The sequence below is a fragment of the Podarcis cretensis genome, assembly GCF_951804945.1.
Source record: "Podarcis cretensis genome assembly, chromosome: 3".
NCBI classification, from domain to species: domain Eukaryota; kingdom Metazoa; phylum Chordata; class Lepidosauria; order Squamata; family Lacertidae; genus Podarcis; species Podarcis cretensis.
Genome location: NC_137172.1, coordinates 121,055,591 through 121,081,459, shown reverse-complemented (window position 1 = coordinate 121,081,459; position 25,869 = coordinate 121,055,591). Strand labels below are relative to the sequence as shown.

Genomic DNA, 25,869 nt, shown 5'->3' with positions numbered 1-25,869 from the left:
TCTGGTTGCAGGTATTCCCATGTTAACATATACCTTCAAATATCTTGAAGCATCATATTCCCAGGTAGATGTGCAGGGAATTGTGATCAAGATGAAAAAGAGTCTGGAAACCATGCCTTATGAGGAATGGTTGAGGAAGTTGGGTATGTTAACATCTGTGGCTGCAATGTATTTTGATTCTGAACTGTATTTGTTGATGTCAGGCAATGGCTTTGTTTCCTCTGGGTTCTTTAAAAAGTCTGTAATAATAAATCTGGCAACTGGGTTTGCTTCTGGCATCTCCATGCTACCAATTAATTCTGTGACTTTCTGCTTCTGGCTTAGAACAGGGACGTCCAGCTCCCACGAGACTGCGATCTACTCACGGGGGGGGGGGGGCGGAGACTGGCAGCCAAAGTTGTTCAGCTTCTTTTCGAGAGGAAAGTTCCATTTTAGGGGTTAAGGCCAAGGTTCTTGAGCCTTTTTTATGGAGAAAATCTCTGCTATTAAGGGGAAAATGTCAGACTAGAGTAAAGGGGAGAGGGGATTAGTCATTCACCAAAAGATTGCTATGGAAACAATTTGCCTCACAGTGAAAACTCCGTCTTTTGTTCCAGCGATCAGCTGAAAATGGTGGGTGGGGAGAGTTAAAGGGCCAGCTGCTCTGAGGCAAAAACAAAGGAAAAGGAGCCAGGAATCGACCAGAACCTCCTGGATATCGATCAATTGATCCCAATCAATCTGTTGGCTATCCTTGGAATAAAACTACCATCTTCTCTCTGTATCTGAGTGAACTTTCTCTGAGAGTCTGGATTAGCTTAAGGCTTCCCTCATCAATGGAATTCTGACTCGTCATATGAAAAATGAAAATGGTGAAAATGTGTCAAATTCAAAATCAAAACTTCAATCTCCACAAGAGGAAAATTCAAAACCTCTCCCTAGCTACTGCTCTGAGATGGAAGATGGAGCTAATTCCTTTCACATTGGAGTGAGTGGAAGTCTCCATGGTCTCACCAGGAAATAGAAAAAATGCCCGCTTTGAATCTCTCATCTCTCTTAAGAAAATCCAGCCACACCCACTATGATAAAATTCAAAGTATCACTGGGCCCCATAACCATTGGAGGAATGGATTTAGGCACTATGAGAGGATGTACAGTGTAGTTATTGTCTTTCCTTGTTCACATTCTTGCATGTCGTATGCTCTAATGTATACAAAGATATACCCTAATGCCACCATGTTAAACAGTTTCAAGATGAAAATGAATAAAAACTATGCTAAAAAAGAAAATATGTACAGTGGTGCATCGGAAGACGAAATTAATCCGTTCCGTGAGGCTCTTCGTATAGTGGTTTTTTCGTCTTGAGAAGCAAGCCCATTGACAGCTTAGCGGATTAGCGCTATTAGCGGTTTAGCGGCTTTTAGCGGATCAGCTGATAAGCGGCTTATCAGCGGATCAGCTGATAAGCGGCTTAGGAAAAGAGGGAAAAAAGGGGGAAAAACCCCGCAGGAACTCGCAAGACATTTTCATCTTGCGAAGCAAGCCCATAGGGAAATTCGTTTTGCGAAGCGCCTCCAAAACGGAAAACCCTTTCGTCTAGCCGGTTTTCCATCTTGCGAGGCGTTCATCTTGCGGGGCACCACTGTATGAGTGTTTCAATTGGAGAAAGCTCAGGAAATACTGGACACAATGCAGTCGTACCTAATTAAAGTGGAATAATTTCATCTGCAAATGATTTCACAATGCTGCTCTCTACTCCCAGTGTAACAAACAAACTAAGTTGACAGGTAATCCTGGGTGATGAGTTCACCGACTTCAAGAGCATTTGAATCTGTTCTGGAAAGCATTAGTTTCTGCAAATAAGCACCACTCACTTGAATAAACATTAAACTGAAAGGCAAATAATCCATTGTACAGCTCTGAATAGTTGTGGAGAAGAAGAAAAATCAGAGGGATTGTTTAATGATTTGCTAGAAACATTATGTAACATAATATATGGGCTGTTCATTGCAGTTGGTAGACACTGTTGTTGACCAAACTGCACTGTAGCTTTGTTGTTTTCGAAGAAGTCTTTTAGACAGTGTTAGCCTTTGGGTTGCCAGGTTTTTATATGGAGGTTTTTGCTTTTTTTCTGTTTTGCTCCGGATGCCTCCAGGCCTTAGAGCTCTGCTCAGGGGCGGAGCAAGGGGGTGCAGTGGGAGCGGGCCACACCGGGTGACATCCCGAGGGAGGGTGACACTCTGCATGCGTATCCCTGCCCACGACTCCCAAGCCGACATCTGTCGGGGCCCCTGGCAAAGCGGCAAAGCTCCCCCTTCCCCCAGCTCACTGTAGGCTTGGGAGTCATGGGCGGGTTGCCCCGTCATCCAGGAAAAAGCCTTACTCCACAGATCGCCTGCTTGCCCGCTTGGTGCTTCGCTTCCTTCCTACTCAGGCTGCTGGTGGAGGCGAGGGGCGGGCCAGGGAGGGGCGTCAGTGGGCCATGAGAAGCTCCCCCTCCCATCCCCCCGCCAGCTGGTGGGCGGCCTCCCTCCTTCCCTCGCCCTTTTCTGCCTCTTCTGCACACACAGAGCAAGAACCTCCCCCTCGTGCCTGTAAAACAGGCTCTCTCTAACATTCCAGAGAAACCAAAAAGAAAAGCCACCGTTTTGAGCTCGTCTCTTTTATGGATGCAACGATTAGTTTTGGCTACAACCATTGGGGATTGCACCAGCAGGGTAGAAAAACGCATTTGCAATGCTTTGTTTTGATGCGTGGCCTCGCCGTTAATGAAATAATGCACCCCCCTCCCAGCCATGGTGGCGATGCTGGGACCAGCCAGGCAGTGCCATTGGTGCTTGTGGTCCTCAGGAGCTCCATGCTGCTGTGGCGCTTGCCATCTTGCCTCTCCAGAAGTCCATACTGGTGCACTTTCAGAAATCCATCCCTGAATACAGTTCAATGATTACAAAGAATTTCACAATGCTGCCCTTTACACCCATGATAACAGATTAATTTTACACATAATCTGGGTGACAGGTCTGCAGCCAGGTTCAAGAGAGTTTAATAATGGTTTAATGATTAGCTTGAGACAGTACCTAGCATAATATATATGTTGCTCACTGCAGTTGCAAGACATTGTCCTCGACCAAACTGCACTGTGGCTTTCATTATAACCACTACCCCAAAAAAATTGCTTGCTGAAACGAAATGGATTGGACGGAGCCAATTCCAGCATTGTTCCTCTTTATCCTTATGATTTCCTTTGTTTTGAAACTGGGCACTTTCTGGAACAAGAGCTCCCAAACTCTTCCACCAGGACCGAGGCCTTTACCTCTCATTGGGAATCTCCACATCATGGATATCAAGAGGCCTCACAGAACCATGTTAAAGGTAAAGATTCCAGGTCTTCCCATGCCAAGGCTGAAGGGTACTGGGGAAGCCCAATCAGATGAGCGGGGTAGAAAATTAGTAGTAGTAGTATTAATAATAATATCAATAATGCATTACATTTTGTTCTTTTAGAGCCTATAAATCTCATCTCCCCTTTGTGTGCTACAGAACCGCCTCTTAACATTCCCAGTCATATTTTCAATTTATAACCAGTTGCAATTTATAACTGGTAATTTGAACAAGGTGTTTGGTGTCGAATCCCGTTTGACTCTGCCTCCATTTTCAAGGATGAAAAAGTGCCAATGCAAACCTTGCCCAGCCCAGCCTCCTCCTTCAGCCTATCTTTCTAAACTAGATTTGAGAGGTGCCATTAAAGGTATAATCACTTACAACTGCCTATTTTGTTCTGGTTTTCTGATTATGCCTAGCAAATATTTGTTCTGCCACAACTGAATAATAATAATAATAATTTATTAATTATACCCTGCCCATCTGGCTGCGTTTCCCCGGCCACCCAGCAGACTAAGAATATGATAAAACATCAAACATTAAAAACTTCCCCTAAAAGGAGTGCCTTCAGGTGTCTTCTAAAAATCAGATAGTTGTTTATTGCCTTGACATCTGATGGGATGGCGTTCCACAGGACACTCTGTCTGGTCCCCTGTAACAACCATAAGGCCCTGAGCGCTGGACCTGAGTGTCCAGGCTGAACGGTGGGGATGGAGACGCTCCTTCAGGATTCTGGGCCGAGGCCATTTAGGGCTTTTAAATGTCAGCTTCAAAACTTTGAATAGTGCTTGGAAACGTACTGGGAGCCAACGTAGGTCGTTCAGAACCAGTGGTATATTGTCTCGGCAGCCACTCCCAGTCACCAGTGTAGCTACTGCATTCTGGATTTGTTGCAGTTTCTGGGTCGCCTTCAAAAGTAGTCCCACATAGAGCACATTGCAGTAGTACAAGCAGGAGTTAACTAGAGCATGCACCACTCTGGCAAGACAGTCTGCTGGCAGATAGGGTCTCAGCTTGCGAACCAGATGGAGCTGGTAGATAGCTGCCCTGGACACAGAATTGACCTGCGCCTCCATGGACAGCTGTGAGTCCAAAATGAATCCCAGGCCGCACATCTGGTCCTTCAGAGGCACAGTTACCCCATTCAGGACCAGGAGTCCTCCACACCTGCCTGCCTCCTGTCCCCCAAAAACAGTACTTCTGTCTTGTCAGGATTCAACCTCCATCTGTCAGCCACCATCCATCCTCCAACCGCCCCCCGACACTCACACAGGACCTTCACCACCTTCAATGGTTTTTATTTAAAAGGGAGGTAGAGCTGTTTATTATCCGCATACCCCACAAGTGAGAGCCCAGGGGCCTGAACACTCATCCCCCAACACCACTTTCTGGACACGCCCCAGGAAGAAGTAGTGAACCCACTGTATAACAGTGCCCCCAGATCCCAGCCCCTCTAGATGGTCCAGAAGGATGTCATGGTCGATGATATCAAAGGTCACAGAAATCCAGCAGAACTAGGAAATAGCTTTCACCTTTGTCCTTAGCCGGCCGGAGATAATCGAGCAGCACAACCAAGGCAGTTTCAGTCTCATGATGAGGCTTGAATCCCAAATGGAAGGGATCCAAATGGTCTGCATCCTCTAGACGTTCCTGGAATTGTTCAGCAGCCACCCACTCAATCACCTTGCCCAAGAATGGAAGATTTGAGACTGGGTGGTAGTTAATGCAGTCTTGGTTCTGTCAGAGACAATTTGCATTAATATATTCTTTGGGTATGCCAGAACTCTGTTTCTCATTTTTTCTTCTGTTGAATTCCAGCTGTCAAAGCAGTATGGCCCTGTCTTCAGCATCCAAATGGGACCCCAGAAAGCTGTGGTGTTGACAGGATATGAGACAGTAAAGGAGGCTCTGGTTAATCAGGCGGACGCATTTGCTGACAGGCCCATCGTTCCAATGTTTCAAGAGCTTGCACAAGGCTTTGGTGAGGACCCTCCCTTTCTACTGGAACTGGTAATGCTTGCAGACACACACTGCTCCCACCAGGTGAACACAATCTGTTCCCAAGAAATGGTTTGTAAGATGAGTGTTTGCAAAGCAAGTCATCGAAATCCATTGTTTCCTGTGGGGGAAATCCTTGCCAATTTTTCAACCCACCTCAGTGCCTTTGACATTGACAGAGTATCTGCAGGCATTAGGCTGAACATGTGTCACAAAAAATGTCAAATGTGGATTTCTGCAGATCAAGCTAAAATGTTAAAAAGAGTGGACCAGGTCAGCCTTTTTTTGGTCTTGACTTTCAGTGGATAAAGACTCTCCTCCTGGAAGAGAGGGGAGTGGTTGTGGGCGGGAGCCCGAGCCACCCTCTAGCAGGGGGGAATAGCTGGGATCCATTCTCAGTTCCATGCAAGAAATGCAGAACACAATTTATTGATATTTTTGTACAATGGCCATGCAGACATGAAACCTTTCCTCCCGTCTCATCAGGTGTAATTTTTTCTAATGGTGAGAACTGGAAAGTGATGCGGCGGTTTGCTTTAAGCACATTACGGGACTACGGAATGGGAAAGAGGACCATAGAGGACAGAATTGTTGAGGAATGCAGTGTCCTGATAAAGAATTTTGAATCTTACGAAGGTGAGTTGGTGTTTTCCTCTGGTGCATAACTATACTAGCATAGTTTAAAGGTGCCAAGACTATTGTGTTACATATTCCTAACTTCCAGAAGCACAGATCCCAGGGTTCGCTGCAGTTGGACTGTTCCTGTAACATGCAGATTGTACTGCAATAACTCCTGTGACTTCCAAGCATTTCTTAGCCCAGCTATGGCCACATCCAGCAGCACTTAGGATCAGTTTATTTGTTAAATGAGGTCTACTCATAGGGAAGCTGCCAGTAGGGATTTAAGACAACAAAGAACAGATTTAGCATGTCCATTCTAGGAATGCTGTACTCGTCTCTTATGTGTTTTACATCCCACATTTTAAACAGAATATTTTTGCTTAACTGTCATATTTATGTATAGGAAAACCATTTGAGACCACCACAATTATGAATGCAGCTGTTGCTAATATAATAGTGGCCATACTACTAGACAAGCGATTTGATTATGAAGATCCCACATACATAAGACTTCTGAAGTTGGTCAATGAAAATAGCCGGCTCGCCGGAAGCTTTTCAGTCACGGTAATCTATTTTTTACAATTAAAACAAACAAACAGTTGATTATAACAAACCCAGTTGATTATAACAAACAAACCCAGTCACTCGGCTGGGTGAGGACTGGGTGAGGACTGTTCCTTTGGTCGTTGTTGTTGTTTTATTGGTTCTGTATAGTTTGTGTTTTGTTTTTAAGGGGCGGGATCAGGGCTGCCTGGGAGTGGGGCCCCAGCCAACACGACTGCAGCCCGCAGACTGTCTCGCCAGAGTGGTGCATGCTCTAGTAATCTCCCGCTTGGACTACTGCAATGCGCTCTACGTGGGGCTACCTTTGAAGGTGACTCGGAAACTACAACTAATCCAGAATGCAACAGCTAGACTGGTGACTGGGGGCGGCCGCTGAGACCACATAACACCTGTCTTGAAAGACCTACATTGGCTCCCAGTATGTTTCCGAACACAATTCATAGTGCTGGTGTTGACCTTTAAAGCCCAGAGCGTCTCCACCCCCATCAGCGCCGAGGGCCATCTGGCGGTTCCATCATTGCGAGAAGCAAAGCTACAGGGAACCAGGCAGAGGGACTTCTTGGTAGTGGCGCCCACCCTGTGGAACGCCCTCCCATCAGATGTTAAAGCGATAAATAACTATGTGACATTCAGAAGACATCTTAAGGCAGCCCTGTTCAGGGAAGTTTTTAATCTGTGATATTTTAGTGTATATTTGGTTTCTATGGAAGCCGCCCAGAGTGGCAAAATATTTAGAAAACTCACACGGCACAGTTATCCCATAACTATAATAAAGTCTCTTTCGCACACACACTTTCTGGCCTCACTGCCGTTAGGACTCCAAGGACAAGGAAAAACAAGTGATAGTTGGTTCCATGATGGCTCAGAAGGGGCCTCCAAGGGCAGATCTCCCTCTCTGAAGGCGAACCTCCAGAGGAGAACTGCCATAGCCTACTATTCTGGGCTTGCACATAAATTTTGCTCTGAAAGACCCAGCTGAGAGTACAATACTGAGTTTTTCTAATGTCTCTTTTTCCTTTTTCACATTTTTATCCTTTCAGCTGTATAACGTGTTTCCTGCTCTTGGTTTTCTATTGGGGGCTCCTAAGACTTTCAATCAAAACAGAGCTGAGCTGTTTGCCTTCATAAATGCCACTTTCATAAAACACCTCAGAGATCTGGATGAAAATGACCAGAGGAGCTTTATTGACTCATTTCTTATCCAACAACAAGAGGTAAGTTGGCCCAGAATAAGCATTGACATTTTCAATTCATGTTTTGAGGGCATATTCGCAAGTGAATGCAAAAGTTGTAGTCAGGAAGTCTCACTTCAGAAGGGACCAACCTGGCATACTTCCTCCCCTTTCCCAATAGTCAGCCATTGTTAATGTGTTACAGAAGTTGCCTCTGCAGGGTCAATGGTTGCATGCTCAACAGCATTTCTGGGGAAAAAATCCCTGATCAGGAAAACATGTATTTATAGATAATTATGCAGTGATGAGAGGTAATCAAGTCATAAATATTGGTTGCCAGACTCCCTTTTGATACAAAGGGGGATGGGATAATGCCTCATGTGCTCAGAAGAAGGCGTTCTTCACACTGAAGGAGATAGGAAGCTTTGAGGGTGGGGAGCAAGGAAAAAACATTGGCCCATGCACTGACCAATCAGCCTTAAATTAGGGCTTCAGTTCTTTTAACCATTACTAAGACTGGAAATGGGACGCAGGTTGCGCTGTGGGTTAAAGCCTCAGCGCCTAGGACTTGCCGATCGAAAGGTCGGCGGTTCGAATCCCCGTGGCGGGGTGCGCTCCCGCTGCTCGGTCCCAGCGCCTGCCAACCTAGCAGTTCGAAAGCACCTCCGGGTGCAAGTAGATAAATAGGGACCGCTTACCAGCGGGAAGGTAAACGGCGTTTCCGTGTGCGGCTCTGGCTCGCCAGAGCAGCGATGTCACGCTGGCCACGTGACCCGGAAGTGTCTCCGGACAGCGCTGGCCCCTGGCCTCTTAAGTGAGATGGGCACACAACCCCAGAGTCTGTCAAGACTGGCCCGTACGGGCAGGGGTACCTTTACCTTTACCTTTACTTAAGACTGGAAATAAATATGAATTGGAGTTTCTGCTCATCATTTAATTAGCACCCAGAAAAGGAAACAGGTGGTTGGGTGACAACAAAGTTCTAAATAACAGGCTGGAAATTATTTCTAAAATCTTAAACTAATTACTGATGAGTTTGAAAAGTAAAAGCAGATCTACAGGCCTGGTGTGCTGGTCCCATGGGTTACCCGAGAGGCGAGGTCCAAGTCCGGTCCGTGGTCAAAGGCGCAACATGGAGGCAGTCCATAGTAGCTGAAGCTGGGTGCAGGGCAGGGAGTCAGGTGAAGTCAGGGACAGGCATGCAAGCAGGGAGCCAGGGCGGGTCAGGAGCTCAGGCAGGAAAGCAGGACAGGGACCAGGCGGGAACTAGCAACCAACAATGATGCTCCTGCAAGTTGGGACTGGGGCTGGCCGACTTTTATCTGCCCCGAGGCATAGGGCGGCCCCGATCCCCTGGTGACTCACCTCTCCTGGCCTGGAGGCGAGCACTCCTCCTGCAGGAACTTAGTTCCTTCCTCCTCTCTGCCCTGAGCCTCTGCAGCTCAGGAGAGGCTGGAGGGTTACCGGACCCAGAGGCAACCTCAGCTTCCTCTGACGGGGCTGAGAGTGGAGCACCTGCAGGCCATGGGTCCTCCATCACCTCAGGAGCCAGAGCAGACTCAGCTGATGCCTGCACCTGAGGATCCAGCACAGGTGAGGACCCTTCAGGCTCATGCCCCAGCTCTGGCTCAGCTGGTTCTGGAGGCGGGGAATCCTGTGCAGGCTGGGATCCCTCAGGTTCAGCATCCGAGTCCAAATCCCAGGCCATCACACTTGAATTTGCTTTTAACTTTCAATCTACATTGCCTATAAAACTGTTTTCTTCCTGTCTTTCCTGTGCTATCCTGACTGGGAAATAAAAGTGAATTCTATCTGCATCACAAGGGCAGCATAACGGAGACGCTCAAGTGGGGGGGAGGGGGTCTCATTAATCAGGCAAAAATAACTGACTCCTTCATTGCTTCTTGAAAATATATGAAAATGCCATAATGAACAGTTAGCACAGTTAAGAGATGAGATGTGCAGAAAGTTTAGAGAGATTTGATCAGAGATGCAATTGCAGATAAAATAATCTATAGAAACTGTGGGAAAAGACTTGGACTTTTCCCTGCCTAAAAGGAAAACAACAGCTTTACAGCTGTATGAAGGGATGAAACAAATAAAAGAAGCTGTTGTGAAAATCTGAATATTTTGAATAATAGTTATATACATAATTCACATACAGAGATGCGGAAGACTACTTTTCTTCCTTTGCTTTATTTTATTTTTTAGCTTGCGTTTTCTGTGACTTTTAATCATTGTTAATTCTCTGTATGTTCTATCTGCATGTATGTTTTGTTTTTTGAAGTTCTATATTTTGGATAAATGAAGATACCCTCAGGAAGGAGATGGACCAAAGATGAAAGGATCTGTGTGAGATGCAGAGAGGATCCCTCAGGGTGGGAAGCTGAGGAAAGAGGTGGGAACTGGGAGGGTTCACTCTTCTGGGTCTGGAATAAGGGTTAAGGTATAAATAATAAAGATCTTAGAATTATTATCCTTCCCCTTTCTTTTTCTTTTCTCTTTTAAAAAATTCTCTTCTTTTTTGTTTTCTAGTTTGTCCTGCTGCAAATTCACAGCAGTCTGAAACTGAGCCACTTTTAGATAGGCAGGATGGCCATTTGGGAGAGTAGTTGTACGATAGGAGGGGAAATGGTAGAAAGGAGAATTATTGGATGCTAAGATCCAAGTTTTGGGCAAGTACTGTTTCGTGAGAGAACTACAGCATAGATTTAAAAAGGACAAAATATGCAGCAAAGTAATAGTGGAAATATAAGTTGTTGAAAAGCATATCTTAACATATGTACCAAATAAAGGTTTTAAACAGCTAAGAAGTTTTAATGTTATTTCACTCTTCTTTTGATCCTCTGCCTCACTTGTGAATCTGCTGGTTGTAATGTGAAACTGCATGGCTGCGCCTTTGTGAGAGAAAAATGCTAGGAATGTATCCCTGATAAGCAAGGACTGTGTGGATCTTAGAAAAAGTGCTCAGTATGGTGAATATCCTGAAAAACACACCACTGTTGGTCGGTGCCGTACGGCAACTATTGAATGAACAATTGGAAGACCTCCTTCCTCTCTTCACTCCCTTCTGGCTCCCAGGGGGACGGGCAGCTATTACAACCAGCAACTCTATTGGTGTTACTCTTCCTGTTAGAAAGTGTGGCTGAAGGGAGTTGCAATCTCAAAAATATGGAGGGCACCACATTGTCCATATCAGTTTAATGAAACAGTTCCAGATGAATATGTGGTATTTCTGTGTCATTTTTCCAGTTTATGAGTAAATACATTAAAGACTATGAGTAAATGCATTAAATAAGTTCAACTGAGAACCATATATGTCAGCAGAAAACAACACTTTATGGTAACCCTGATTTCAGATCTCCACAAGTGTTCGCCAAAAATTCTGGCTTCCATGTATGCAGTCATAATACTGTTGCAAGTTAGTGGGGTCCACCTCTATCTTATGCTCGGGTTGTATATATGTGTAAATAAACCCTGTATCGGACTTCCTGTTTCTTGCCAAGGGATATGGCTGCTTCCCATGAGATAGGACACCCAGTTGTGCCAGAAATTCAAGACTAATATGAGGGTCATTTGTCCTGCTGATCCCTCCAGGGGATGAGGGGGCTGTCTCACCCACAGATCGTCTGATATCTGTCGCCCACAACAAGATGTGGGGGCAGAGGACGCTGGGTGCTGGACCCTGGCACAGAAGAACTCTCTGGATTCAATCTCTCGAGCAGGGACACCTGTTTTTAAAAATTACTAAGATTCAGACCAAAAATGGAGAGTGACAGCAGATTTTGGGTGCCTGCCGGTTTTCCTAGGGCTGGGGAAAACTGGTGGGGGGACATGGAGTGCATAGAAGAGCTGGAACAATTTCTATATAACTTACTGTTTATGAAGCACACCCTCACCTAATTGCATTTACTGGACACATTCAAAACATCAGTTCATCAAAAGAGAACAAAGAGAAAACAGGGCCGTTATTCTTAACTTTGGGTGGAAGCCCAGGACTTTCAGCAGAAGGAGATGAACAAGAGAGAACAGTCTTTTAAAATAATCTAAGAAAGGGAAATATTGAAATAAAAGCTCCTGTTAAAACAAGATTGGGAGTCACATACCAGCGAATGATTGATTGAGAAGACAAGGACGGTAAATCAGAATTTGGAAACTGGAAATTAACAAGAAAGCAGAAAACAAATAAATATATTATCTCTGAAACCCAGGACATGAGGAATCCTACCTTTGAAATTTCTTTGAATTTGGAATATATAATTGGTAATATTGTATATGATTTCATTTGATTTGTTAATAATTGGAAGATTTAAATTGGAAAATGAATGAACATTATTTTAAAATAAATAAATAAACCCTATATCATCATGATGGCATAGTCTGGAAAGCCTGGAATCTCTCACTACTTAGCGACTGGGGTGATGTGCAATGATATTTTGGATCATCGGGTTCAGTCAGCTATTCATTTTTATCTTTGCACATGAAATTTTCTCATTACATTCGTTTTAATCAGTTCATACTCTTTGCAACCCAGGAGGAGAAGAAGAAGAAGAAGACGAATGCATATTTCCACAACGAAAACTTAAAAGCTGTTGTGGCCAACTTATTTGGTGCTGGCATGGAGACAACTTCCACCACACTGCGCTGGGGACTGTTACTAATGATGAAACATCCTGAAATTCAGAGTGAGTGCTTTTAATTGGGTTGGCTCCCGTTATTCTGAGATATCTAAATTCCAGTTATATGTAACTATTAGAGAGAGAAAATATTTATAAGTTGCATATATATATATATATATATATATATATAATTACAACAATTGTTCAGTCATAAGCTTAACATTTCAACCTGGAACTCCCTTCTCCCTCTTTCTGTGGTTCTTTACATTTCATTTCATATTCCTGCATACTCCAAATTATCTCAACATATTATTTTAGATATATATTTCTGTATATATCCCATAGATATATTGAAACTGTGGGTTTTTTCATTAATCCTGCCAATGTCTTAGTATGTTTACAGTTTGTTTATAAATTCATAATAAACCATTTCCATTGCTTTCCAAAAATAATAATAATCTTGTTCTCCCAGTAAGTTTTTCCATTTCTGCGTAGTCCATTAATTTCTGTATACATTCTTCTCTTGTCGGGATCTCTTCATCATTCCATATTTGAGCAAATATTAATCTTGCAGCCATGATTGCATAAATAAATAAATGTGTATAAATTTATATAAATTGCATACATAAATAAATTTCTAAATATTCTATACTAAATAAATTTCTAGGTAGTTCTGATCTCATAAGAAAAGCTTATGGCTTTTTAAACATCTTAAACACCTTTTTCAATTCATCATATATCATTTCCCAGTAAACTTTAACCTTATTACAAGACCACCACATATGAAAAATAGTGCCTTCTATCTTTTTACGTTTCCAGCACATATTCAGTTTGGATTTATACATTTTAGCCAATTTACTAGGTGTTAGGTACCATCCATGTATCATTTTCATATAGTTGTCTCTTAAACTATAACATTCTGTAAATTTTAGATCCACATTTGATAAACTTTCCCATGTCTCCATTTCTTTATTATTACTAATATCTATTGCCCAGTGTATCATTGAAGATTTCACTAAATAATATACATTCACTAAATAACAACAACAACAACAACAACAACAACAACAACAACAACAATAATAATAAACAATGAAAAGAATATTGTCAGTAATACATTCAATTTAATGGCTGACGTAACAAAAGTTTCATTCTCCTCCATTGGTTTTATCTTTATTAATTTTAAGACCTGCTATTTCTAAAAAAATAAATAAAAAATCTTTTCCAATGCCTTTGAGATTGATTCTATTGGTTCCTCAACAAATATCACCACAGTATATCCAACAGCTATATATGAAATATTATAATATTATATTATATTATATTATATTATATTATATTATATTATATTATATTATATTATATTATATTTTTCCTATTGTCTCTTTCCCGCTTTTATTTACCTTTTTTTAATTATATCTTATTCTTTGTGCCAAAACTTCTAAAGCTGTTATAAACAATGAAGGTGACAGTGGGCAACCCTGTCTAGTTCCTTTAGTTCCTTTAGTTATTTAACTATTTTCAGTCAATACATTACTTACTGATGGATCAGTATATATTGCCTTACTGATGGATCAGTATATATTGCCTTAACTCCTTTTATAAAACTGTCTCCACAAACCATATATTCCAAAGCCTTAAACATATAAAGTCCCAGGAGACATTGTCAAATGCTTTCTCGGAGTCTAAATGCTTTCTCTTTTAATACAGTTTTCAACCTATCAGCTAATATGTCTACAAACAGTTTATAATCGTTATCCAACATCGAAATAAGTCGATAGCTCTTAGTTATTTCTCTTTTGCCTCCACCTCTTCCTGTCCAAATGCTCTTTCTCCACCATATTTTCCACCATATTTTCTCCAAAATTTGTATGGCATGGTAGGATCACAAAATCTTTGTTTTTGACCTTTATATGTAAAAGATACCACTTCAGGATATTCCCAGCAGTGATATTTTAATAATCCTCCTGGATGAATTTCTCTCCCTCAGTATATCAGGTTATTGTCTAAATTGTTTGTTTGTCCTTCTTAAAAATACATTTGTTAAATTCTAGAGATTAAATTTGCGAGCCTATGGAATTGTAGAACAAGTTTATTCCCGTTCTATGCTGGAGAGATTAATATTTTGAGAGACAAAAGCCAAAGTCAAAGAGATAATCTTGTAGGAGTGGAGAATCAAGACAGACAAGTAGGTGGTGATCAGAGAGACGTCCTTTTTTTGGCAAGCTCTCAGAGTCTCTCTTTTATTGAGTATTAACAAGCATTGCCACAAATGAGCTAGTGGCTGATTGGCTATTATAGAGACAAAGAAACTCATCGCTGATTGGTTAACATATGCATAAGGCGGGTACAAGGCGGGATTACATATACACATTAATCTTCAATAGTTCAAAGACTTAAACAAGGTAGAGCTTAGACAGGTATGAAAGCTCTTAATCCACTTATAACTAAGATTGATTATAATATGACTAAAGCTATTACTAATGTTATGATCATAACATAAGAGCACATAATCAATTATACATTGAATAAGAGTATATCAGTGTGAACTTAGGGTGAACCAAAAGAGGGGAATGCTTGTGTGCCTGGTACAGCTTTGTGGAATGTGTAGGAGGGATTATAAGCAAAGCTAGAGGATTAAAGGTGAGACTTGAGTATTTCAAGAAAGGCAAGAAGGGGGGGGGTGTAGCACTAGTTCCCAGAATCTCCCAGAATGCCACACAGAAGAGAACCAATGTTTCCCAATAATGGCACAGAAATAGAACATCCCTTCATAATCTTAGCAGAAAAATAAACGTATTTCTTTTTGTTGCCACCAGTAAAGGTCCAAGAAGAAATTGCAAAGGTTGTTGGATCTTCTCAGCCAAGGATTGAACACCGAACAAAAATGCCTTATACAGATGCCGTGGTCCATGAGATCCAGAGGTTTGCCAATATTGTCCCAACCAACCTGCCACATGCCACGACTACAGATGTTACCCTCAATGGCTACTTCATTCCAAAGGTGATCCTTTTCATTGAACTGCTGCCCACTAGTTACAATACATTTTAAGGCTTTCCTGGGAGTAAGCCCCTTGGACTTCAGTGTGGGTGACATCTGCGCAGACTTGTATAGGATTGCATTGTAAGCAAGCAATCTACCCATCAGAAGCTGTCAGGCATCAGCTTCAACCCATTAAACAGATCTCAGTGGAAAGGAGCACAAGGTTGGGAAAGAAACCATTTCTAGTGGGAGATCATGGTTTATACATTAAAGTTTGTCACACTAAAGACATTTCTCAGATGAACTCAAATCTCATTTCTCCTACACTAAATATTTATTGTACCAGAGGCATACACGTTATTTTAAAATGACTCTTGCTTTGCCTTTGCAGGGGACATACATCATACCATTGCTGTCCTCTGTGCTGCACGATGAATCTCAATGGGAGAAACCATATAAATTCTATCCTGGGCATTTTCTCAACTCTGAAGGAAAATTCTTAAAGAGGGATGCTTTCATGCCTTTCTCTGCAGGTATTTTTTTTTACTTTTGTGTATATCAGCATATTGTGTACTTAGTCAATGGGATTTTTACATGCCTGGAATGTAACCTATTGTGCAAAGGTAAGAATCACATCAGTTGCTGTGGCCATTTCTGCCACTAGATCTGACCACTTGGTGTGTGGCCCCTGGAATGTTGCTCACCAGGGAATGTGGCCCTCAGGCTGAGAAAGGTTTCCCACCCCTGCCATTGCATGATGGCTCGTATTGGGAGTTCATAATTCTTTTAAGATGGGCACTGTGAGCTGTTATTTTATCTCTGCATTTTAATCTGCTTTAAAGTATTTGTGATGATGTTATTGAGCAACTGCTAAACCCAGTTTCTCTGCTGCCTGTGTGTCCTTACAGGTCGGAGAGCATGTTTAGGTGAGACTCTTGCCAAAATGGAGCTCTTCCTCTTCTTCACAAGTCTCCTGCAGAGATTCACCTTCCAGCCACCCCCTGGAACATCTCAGGAAGACCTGGACCTTACTCCTGCTGTTGGGCTTACAACATCGCCCATGCCCCACCAACTCTGTGCTCTGCCACGTTTCTAAGACTCACAAGCTCCTGGCTTGCTTAGCCTACCTGTGTGTGCAATGCGAGCCTTTCTTAAACACCCCTGTTCTGCAAGGGTATTTGGGTTGAGTAGCCTAGTGGTGGAATTGGTGCATGCTTTGTCACAAACCTGAAGTGTTCCCCTTTACCTGCCATAGTGTCGAATCCCATGAAACTAGCATTGGAGCATCTCTTACTTAAAACCTGGCCCTGAGTTCTTATGACACTTGAGGCATAGAGATCAATCAACAAATCTGGTTGCATGTATTCCCATGTTAACATATACCTTCAAATATCTTGAAGCATCATATTCCCAGGTAGATGTGCAGGGAATTGTGATCAAGATGAAAAAGAGTCTGGAAACCATGCCTTATGAGGAATGGTTGAGGAAGTTGGGTATGTTAACATCTGTGGCTGCAATGTATTTTGATTCTGAACTGTATTTGTTGATGTCAGGCAATGGCTTTGTTTCCTCTGGGTTCTTTAAAAAGTCTGTAATAATAAATCTGGCAACTAGGTTTGCTTCTGGCATCTCCATGCTACCAATTAATTCTGTGACTTTCTGCTTCTGGCTTAGAACAGGGACGTCCAGCTCCCACGAGACTGCGATCTACTCACGGGGGGGGGGGACTGGCAGCCAAAGTTGTTCAGCTTCTTTTAGAGAGGAAAGTTCCATTTTAGGGGTTAAGGCCAAGGTTCTTGAGCCTTTTTTATGGAGAAAATCTCCGCTATTAAGGGGAAAATGTCAGACTAGAGCAAAGGGGAGAGGGGATTAGTCATTCACCAAAAGATCGCTATGGAAACAATTTGCCTCACAGTGATCAGCTGAAAATGGTGGGCGGGGTAATGTTACACTCTTTCTTTGATGGTGGTTAAAAGTTGGACATAATATTTGGACATAATATTGGATACAAATTTGATATTCAAGCTTTCTGGATTTATAACTGTGTTATCTTTTGCTACATGTGAAGTGGACTTTGAAATATTCTCTCTTCGTTTTCTCCCATTTGAATTTGGAGAACTAGATACTAATTTGATACTCAAATATTTTATTTTCCTCTCGTGTTGGTTGGATCCCATTAAGAGAACAACATTATAAAAAGGATTAGCCTGAGTGGAGGCAAGAAGACGACACGATTGGACCCTATATGGACATTTGGTGGTATATATAATTTATAAGGACTATTTGAATTTGAATAACTGTAAAAGTGTGAAATTGAAAAACCTTGGGGGCTTGGCAAGAGGTTGTTATTGTGTGGGGGGGAGTAATTAGGATAAAATGTCAAACCCAGCAAAGAAAGGGGCTGATGTGGGACGCCTGCTGAGAGGAAAGGGTCTAAACAAGAAACAGACTTTAAAGCAGATATTTTAAGAATGTTTGCGGAAATTAAACAGAGTGAAAAGAATTTAGAGTCTAAATTAGAGCAGGTGGATAATAAGATTGGAAAAATGGATAAAAAAATTGACGAAACAGTAAATGAATTAAAAGGGCAAATAAAAGAAGCGTTCAGAAGAACGCAATCTGTAGAGGAGGGATTGAAGAAGACAAGATTGGAAATGAAAGATGTCAAACGGGAGGAGGAGAAATTAAAAGTAGAAATAATGGAATTAAACAAAACTCAAGGGGAGATGAAGGATGTAATAGCTATGAATGAATTACAGCAGAGGGAGGTGAATCTGAGACTTAGAGCTGTGCCAGAGACTCAAGGAGAAAATATTAAAGAGAAACTGATAGCAGAATTGGCAAAATGGATGGAACTACCCGTAGAAGAAGTGGCAAAAACAGTCCAAAGTGCATTCAGAATGAGAGTGAAAACAACTAAAGTAAAAAGATTCACAGGGGACTGCCTGATCACATTTAAAGATAGAGAAATGAGAAATATGATCTTACAGAAGAACAGGGGGGAAAGACTGAATATAGATGGGAACTTCATAATCATTTTTTAAGATATACCAATTAGGCTGCTTAAACGAAGAGACCCTTACAAAGCACTGGAACAGACGCTAAAGAGAAACAACATCGAATTTAGATGGGAGTTCCCAGAAGGAATCTCATTTATGTATAGAAGCAAGAGGCATAGACTGACAAACCCAGAGGAAACTGGGAAATTTCTGAGAAAGTACAAAGAACTAAGATTAGATGTGGATGAGACCAAAGGAGCAGAGGGAAGAATGCCAGGAGAATCAAAACCAGAGGAAGAAGAGGGAGAGAATGGAAAGAAAACGGAGGAAGAAGAAGAGGAGGAAGAAGAAGAGACAGCCAAATTATAGAAATATAAATAAAATTTATTTAAAATCAAGACATCATGGCGTTAAAATCTGAAATTGGAACATCAATGGGATGAATGAAAAAAAGAAGAGGAATAAAATTGAACAGTTTTTAAACAAGAAAAATCTAGATATCATTTGTCTACAAGAGACACACGTAGCCAGAAGACATAAAAAAATATTAATCAATAAAAGATTGGGAAATGAATTTGTATCTTCAGACAAGGAGAAAAAAAGAGGAGTGGTCATATATGTTAAAAACAAAATTGAAGCTCAACAAATCTTTAAGGACAAAGAGGGAAGGATAATAGCGGTTCGAATCAATTGGCAAGGAGAAAATTTGATAATAGTCAGGATCTGTGCACCAAATGGCAATAAGACTGAATTCTACAAAATTCTAGAAGAAAAATTATTTGAATATATGGACCAGAAAATTATATTAATGGGTGATATGAACGGAGTGATTTCATTGGAAATGGACAGACTTAGGGAAGGGGCAAGTAAAGAAGGGAAATTACCGAAATCCTTTTTTTCAATGATAAGAAATTGTAATCTGATAGACATTTGGCGTCTCAAACACCCTTTGGACAAACAATTTACTTACTATTCTGAACCGAATCAGTCAATGTCAAGGATAGATCAGATCTGGATTTCGAGTGAACTGACTCCAAGAACCCAACAAATAGAAATTCAACTGAAAGTAATTTCCGATCATAATCCAATAGAATTTGAATTGAGAAGCTTTGAAGAAAGAACTTTCAGATGGAGAATGAAAGACTATCTCTTGGACGACCAGAAAATAGTTGAAAAAGCGCAAAAGAAGCTAACTGAATATTTTGTGGACAATTGTAATAAAGGTACAAAGGCTAAAGTCGTATGGGATGCAAGCAAGGCAGTAATGAGAGGATTTTTCATTCAGCAAAATACAACCAAAAATAAAAATAGAGAAAAAGGTAAAAAAGAAATCTTGAAGCAGATAATGAACAACGAACAAAAACTAATCAAGAAACCAAACAACTTGAAAATAAAAGAAATGATTAAAGCTTTACAAGCTCAGTTTGCTATCATAATAAATAGAGAAGTGGAATGGAATATAAAAAAACTGAGACAAAGAAATTTCGAATTTGCGAACAAATCAGGAAAATGGCTTGCATGGCAAATAAAAAGAAAGAAAGGAACAGAATACAATAAACAAAATTACAGTGGAAGGAGAAGAGATAACTAATCCGAAGGAGACTTCCGGAGGCGGAGCGAACGGCAATGGCTGCCCTCTTCTAACTGCGAAGAGGGGGCTCCGCGGAAACGGGTCGTCTGCTACGGCGAAGCGGAGACCCACATCGGAAAACCACAGGCAGCAAGAGCCTGTGGCCGTGGGACTCGGCGGGCGCCAGAAGCGCCCCCCGAAACGGAGAGGGGACCTCGTAAGGGGTCTCTGAATGTGGAGGGGGTATCGCGGCGCTGTGAGTCGATCGCTATTCCCGTGGAGTGAAGCCGCATAGCTGCTGTCGGTGAGCGCTAACCTTTCTTCCTGGAAACATCCAATTTTGAAAAGCAACAACCCGTGAGTAAGAAAAGACAATTGGAAATAAATAAATTCTTATAAATTCGGCCGAAAGCGGAAAACGTAAACAGGAAGTCCGTCTTCCGCTTCTGTTTAAGATCTAAAGCAAAAGACTTTGATGTTTGGAGCCTTTGAAGAGGCGTTAAAAACAACCAATCTGTGCATCCATTGAAGCTGCTTTAAAGCTAAATCAAGACTTAATTTTTCTAAGTGATTTATTTCTTTTATGGACTGTGTTTCACTTCTTCTACTGGAGTTTACAACCTTACTGAGAACCCAGGTAGTGGAGCTGCCTGATTAATAGAACTGTCAGAGTGCAGATTTGGATACTTTGCAACTTGGGCTTGTTACAATCTGAGTTTTTGTGAACTTGCTACATTGAAACATCCCTTCTGGCACTTATTAGAGACATTGTAGTGCTTTTTAAACCAACTCTGCCAACTGCAAGAAAAATTGAAGGTTCTTTGGAATTTAGTGGGGCTGTGGAAATTAACTGGACTTTAACAATTTGGCTTTTTCCCTCAAAACATATTTGAACTCCCCCTAGAGGTCTTTGGATTTACAGCTGTATGTGACTTTGCTCTTTCTTTCCTCTCCTCCTATTTGACTGTTTATTCTCTGGGCTGCTGGATTCTCATGGGAACAACTTAGTTTGACCTTGACTTGTAGCCGCAAATTGGCCGAGGAAGCCAGCCAAAAAGTAGAAGAATTAGAACAAGAGGTAAGACCACTGCACAAATTGGTCGGTGAACAGCAGGCGTATTTGTCTATGATTGAATTGCGGAATCGGGAAAATAATCTGAGATTGAGGTCGATACCAGAACTTGAACAAGGGAATCTAATTGAGTTCCTGACAAAAGAATTCTCCAAGTTTTGGCCTTTGGAGGAAGAAAAGGACTTTAAGATTGTGACTGCCTTTAGACTTGGAAGAGTAGCAAGGAAAGATAAGCCCAGAGACTGCTTGATTACCTTGAGATCTAAGGAGGAAAGAGACAAAATATTAGGCCTACACTACGCAAAGTCACTGGATATTTCGGACAAAAGAGTTGAAATTTACAAAGATATCCCGAAACAACTTTTGGACCTTAGATCCACCTACACTGAACTAGCAAAACTGCTGAGGAGTAACTCAATTGTTTTCAGGTGGGAATTTCCCCAAGAATTATCCTTTACTTTTAGAGGGAAGAAGGTTAAAATTAAAACAGCCGAGGACAAAGATAAATTTTTGAGGGCCTACGGAGAGAACCTTCAGAAAGGGATTGAAGGACCTTCAGGGTCTGAACCACCACCTGTACCTGCACCTTCGGGATCTGAAGAACCGGAAAAGATACCACCACCAGAGCAATAACAGATTTGTTCAGGATGTCTCTGCAACTTCTGAGTTGGAACATTAATGGCTGTAATTCCCCGGAAAAGAGGAGGAGAATTTTTCACATATTGAGAAAAGAACAATTGGACATAATCTGCTTGCAAGAAACGCACGTGACTAGGCTCCATAGAAAAGTGCTAATAAATAAAAGATTAGGCCAAGAATTTATCTCTTCAGATCGAGTTAAGAAAAGAGGAGTGGTGATATATGCAAAGGAGAGCCTGTCACCAAAATTTCTATTTAAAGATGAGCAAGGAAGAATTTTGGCAATTGAAATACAAAATCAGGGAGAAAAGTTTTTGATATTAGGAATTTATGCACCAAACGAGGGGAAATCGGAATTTTACAAGAAGTTGCATGAGATGATGCTGGACTATCTGGACTATGACAACATCATCATGATGGGAGATATGAATGGGGTGGCATCAACCAACATGGACAAGTCTCAAAGCCAAAATGTGACAAAAGACGGCAGACTACCTAAAACTTTTTTTGAACTGACTGACAATATGGACTTGATTGACATCTGGAGGACAAAGAACCCCCTGGGAAGAGAGGGAACATTCTTCTCTGAAGCCCAACTGACATGGACAAGAAATGACCAAATATGGATAACTAGAGGTCTGGCACCCAAGACGAGAAAGGTGGAAATCTGCCCAAAGACCTGCTCCGACCATAAAGCTGTAAAGATGGACATGAGACTAATCCCAACCGGATCCTTCAGATGGAAGATGAATGACAACCTGTTTAGAGATCAGGAGATTACCAAAAAGGCCCCAAAAGCTTTGAAGGACTATTTTGAGATAAACTTGAACACCACAGTGGAAAAAAGAATCATCTGGGATGCAAGTAAGGCGGTCATGAGGGGGTTTCTGATACAACAGAATGCTGCAAAGAAAAGAGCTCAAAATGAGAAAAAAGATAAGATTTTGGAGAAAATCAAAGATTGTGAGAAGAAGTTAAGAGTGAAACCGAAGTCAAAGGAGATTTTGAAAGAAATTAAATTTCACCAAGCACAATACTCCAAACTGATAAATCAGGAAGTGGAGTGGAAAGTTAAGTTGATGAAACAAAGATCATTTGACTCGGCAAATAAATGTGGGAAACTGCTAGCATGGCAGTTGAAAAAGAGACAAAAATTAAATACGATCACTAATCTAGAGATTGAAGGAAGAAATATTCAGAACCCTGTGGATATTAGGAAGTCTTTCCAGAGATACTTTAAACAATTATATACTCAAGGGCCGCAAAATGAGGCGGAGATAAAACAATTTTTGACAAAGAACGGATTACCAATGTTGTCTCAAGAAAACAGATCAATCCTGAATTGTAAAATAACACCACAAGAGATTGAAGTTGCTATTCAGAACATGCAACTGGGCAAATCCCCAGGGCCTGATGGGCTTACCTCCAAATATTATAAGACATTGAAAGATCACTTGATACACCCACTAATGGAGGTCTGTAATGAGATTATGGAGGGGAAGAAAGCACCGGAAACGTGGAAAGAAGCTTTCATCACATTGATACCCAAATCAGAATTGGAAAAGACACAACTTAAGAATTACCGCCCCATTTCCCTTCTCAATGTGGATTACAAAATTTTTGCAGACATTTTAGCAAATAGATTTAAAAAGGTTTTAAGTGAGGTGATCCATAAGGATCAGGCAGGCTTTCTCCCAGGAAGACATTTGTTTGCCAACACAAGGAATATTATTGACATTTTGGAACTTCTGCAAACAAATATTAACACAAGAGCAGTGTTAATATTTATAGATGCGGAAAAGGCCTTCGATAACATTTCTTGGAAGTTTATGAAGAAAAATTTGGAAGGGATGGGAGTGGGACGGGGATTTGAAAATGGGATAGATGCAATCTATTCAGAACAAAGGGCCAAATTGATAGTTAACAATGTGGTGACAGAAGAGTTTAAAATTGAAAAAGGAACATGACAAGGTTGCCCTATTTCCCCTCTGTTATTTATCTCGGTCCTGGAGGTGCTCCTTAATATGATCAGAGGGGACCGGTTGGTGGAAGGAATCCAGGTCGGAGCGAAACAGTACAAACTTAAAGCATTTGCAGATGACCTAGTTTTGACTTTACAGGAGCCAGAATCTAGTACAAAAAGGGTATTACAATTGATTCAAGACTTTGGTCGGGTAGCGGGATTTAAACTAAATAAACAAAAAACTAAGGTATTGGAAAAAAAATTGACAACTTTAGAGTCAGAGAGGTTTCAGAAAGAGACAGAGTTAAATGTGGTTAAAAAAGTAAAATACCTAGGGGTGAACATAACAGCAAAGAATCTGAGTTTATTTAAAGACAATTATGAAAAGTGCTGGTCAGAAATCAAGAGGGATTTAGAAAGTTGGTCAAGACTGAAACTTTCCTTGTTGGGCCGAATTGCTGCTATAAAAATGAATGTATTGCCAAGGATGCTGTTTCTTTTTCAGACTTTACAGATTGTGGACAAAATGGAGTGTTTCCGGAAGTGGCAAAGAGATATCTCTAAATTTGTCTGGCAGGGCAAAAAGCCCAGAATTAAGTTTAAAATACTAACTGATGCTAAAGAAAGAGGGGGGTTTGCCCTGCCAGACTTAAGGTTGTATTATGAATCAGCAGCTTTTTGCTGGCTGAAAGATTGGCTGCTTCTTGAAAACACAGATGTTTTACATTTGGAAGGATTTCAATGCTTTTGGATGGCATGCATATTTGTGGTATGACAAGGTTAAGATTCTCAAGAATTTCAAGAACCATATTGTAAGGAAAGCAGTGTTTAATGTCTGGACAAAATATAAAGACTTATTAGAAAATAAGACCCCGAGGTGGTTATTACCTATGGAAGCCAAAGCAGTGAAAAGACCCAATATGGAGGTCAAATGGCCAAAGTATTGGGAAATATTAGAAAGAGATGGAGATAACTGGAGATTGCAGAGTATGGAGAAACTAAAAGATAAAGTGCGAGATTGGCTACATTATGCTCAGATTAAAGAGGCTTTTAAACTGGATAAAAAGTTAGGATTCCAGGTGGAAAAATCGAAATTGGAAACAGAACTGTTAGAACCTAAGACTAAATTACTTTCAAGAATGTATAACTTGCTGCTGAGGTGGAATACACAGGATGAAACGGTTAAATCAGCTATGATAAAGTGGGCACAGGACATTGGGTATAATATCATGTTTGCTGACTGGGAAAAGTTATGGACCACCGGTATGAAGTTTACGGCATGTAATGCCTTGAAAGAAAATATTATGAAAATGATATATAGGTGGTACATGACCCCAGTCAAGCTAGCAAAAATATACCACCTGTCAGATAATAAGTGTTGGAAATGTAAGGAAACTGAAGGAACGTTCTTTCACCTCTGGTGGACTTGCCCTAAGGTTAAGGCCTTCTGGGAAATGATATATAATGAGCTGAAAAAGGTATTTAAGTATATCTTCCCCAAGAAACCAGAGGCCTTCCTTTTGGGCATTGTCGGCCAGAGGGTGCTAAAGAATGATCGAACATTTTTTATGTATGCAACAACAGCAGCAAGGATACTTGTAGCGAAATATTGGAAAACTCAAGATTTGCCCACGCTGGAAGAATGGCAGATGCAACTGATGGACTACATGGAGCTGGCAGAAATGACTGGCAGAATCCGAGACCTGGGAGAAGAAGCAGTGGAGGAGGATTGGAAGAAATTTAAGGACTATTTACAAAGACACTGTAAACTATATGAATGTTAAGAAGGATGAGAGATTTGAAAACAACAGGGCACCATAAAGTTAGTCGAAAAGAGTATGAGAATGAGTGGATTCTATGAGAATAATAAATTTTGAACAAAAAATATGTTAAAATTAGGTACTTAAGATTTAGATTATATTCAAAGTTAGGGACAAACTATTGAATATGTGTATAATAAGAATGGAAATAAGGTGACAAATCGCTGATTAAAGTTTTATTAAATATGGAATACAGGAGCGGGAGATTTGAGGAAGTCCAAAGATGAAGAAAAGTTGGTTACTACATGATGCTAATTACTATGTTTGTTTCTTGTTATTTGCATATGTTGTTTCTTTTTTTTGTATTTTAAAGAAAAAACCCTTAATAAAAAAATTTATATAAAAAAAGAGATAACTAATCCGAAGGAAATCAGAAAGGGGTTCTTGGATTATTATAGAAGATTATACAAAAATAGAGAAAGAAATAATTTGAGGAAAATAGAGAGATTTCTGAAAGATAAAAAGGTGCAGAAGATCCCGACAGATAAA

At 41.0% G+C, this 25,869-nt stretch overlaps 1 protein-coding gene across 1 annotated transcript; it reads left to right on the top strand.

Moving 5' to 3' along the window:
• The first annotated feature begins 3,079 nt into the window (after positions 1–3,079).
• On the top strand, positions 3,080–16,667 carry LOC307212661 (cytochrome P450 2K1-like). The gene is made up of 9 exons (XM_079970229.1): positions 3,080–3,351; positions 5,179–5,341; positions 5,845–5,994; positions 6,383–6,543; positions 7,584–7,757; positions 12,253–12,400; positions 15,154–15,338; positions 15,709–15,850; positions 16,226–16,667. Exons 1-9 carry the CDS (start codon positions 3,169–3,171, stop codon positions 16,411–16,413), a joined length of 1,494 nt encoding a protein of 497 aa, XP_079826355.1. The 5' UTR covers positions 3,080–3,168; the 3' UTR covers positions 16,414–16,667.
• The last annotated feature ends 9,202 nt before the right edge of the window (positions 16,668–25,869 follow it).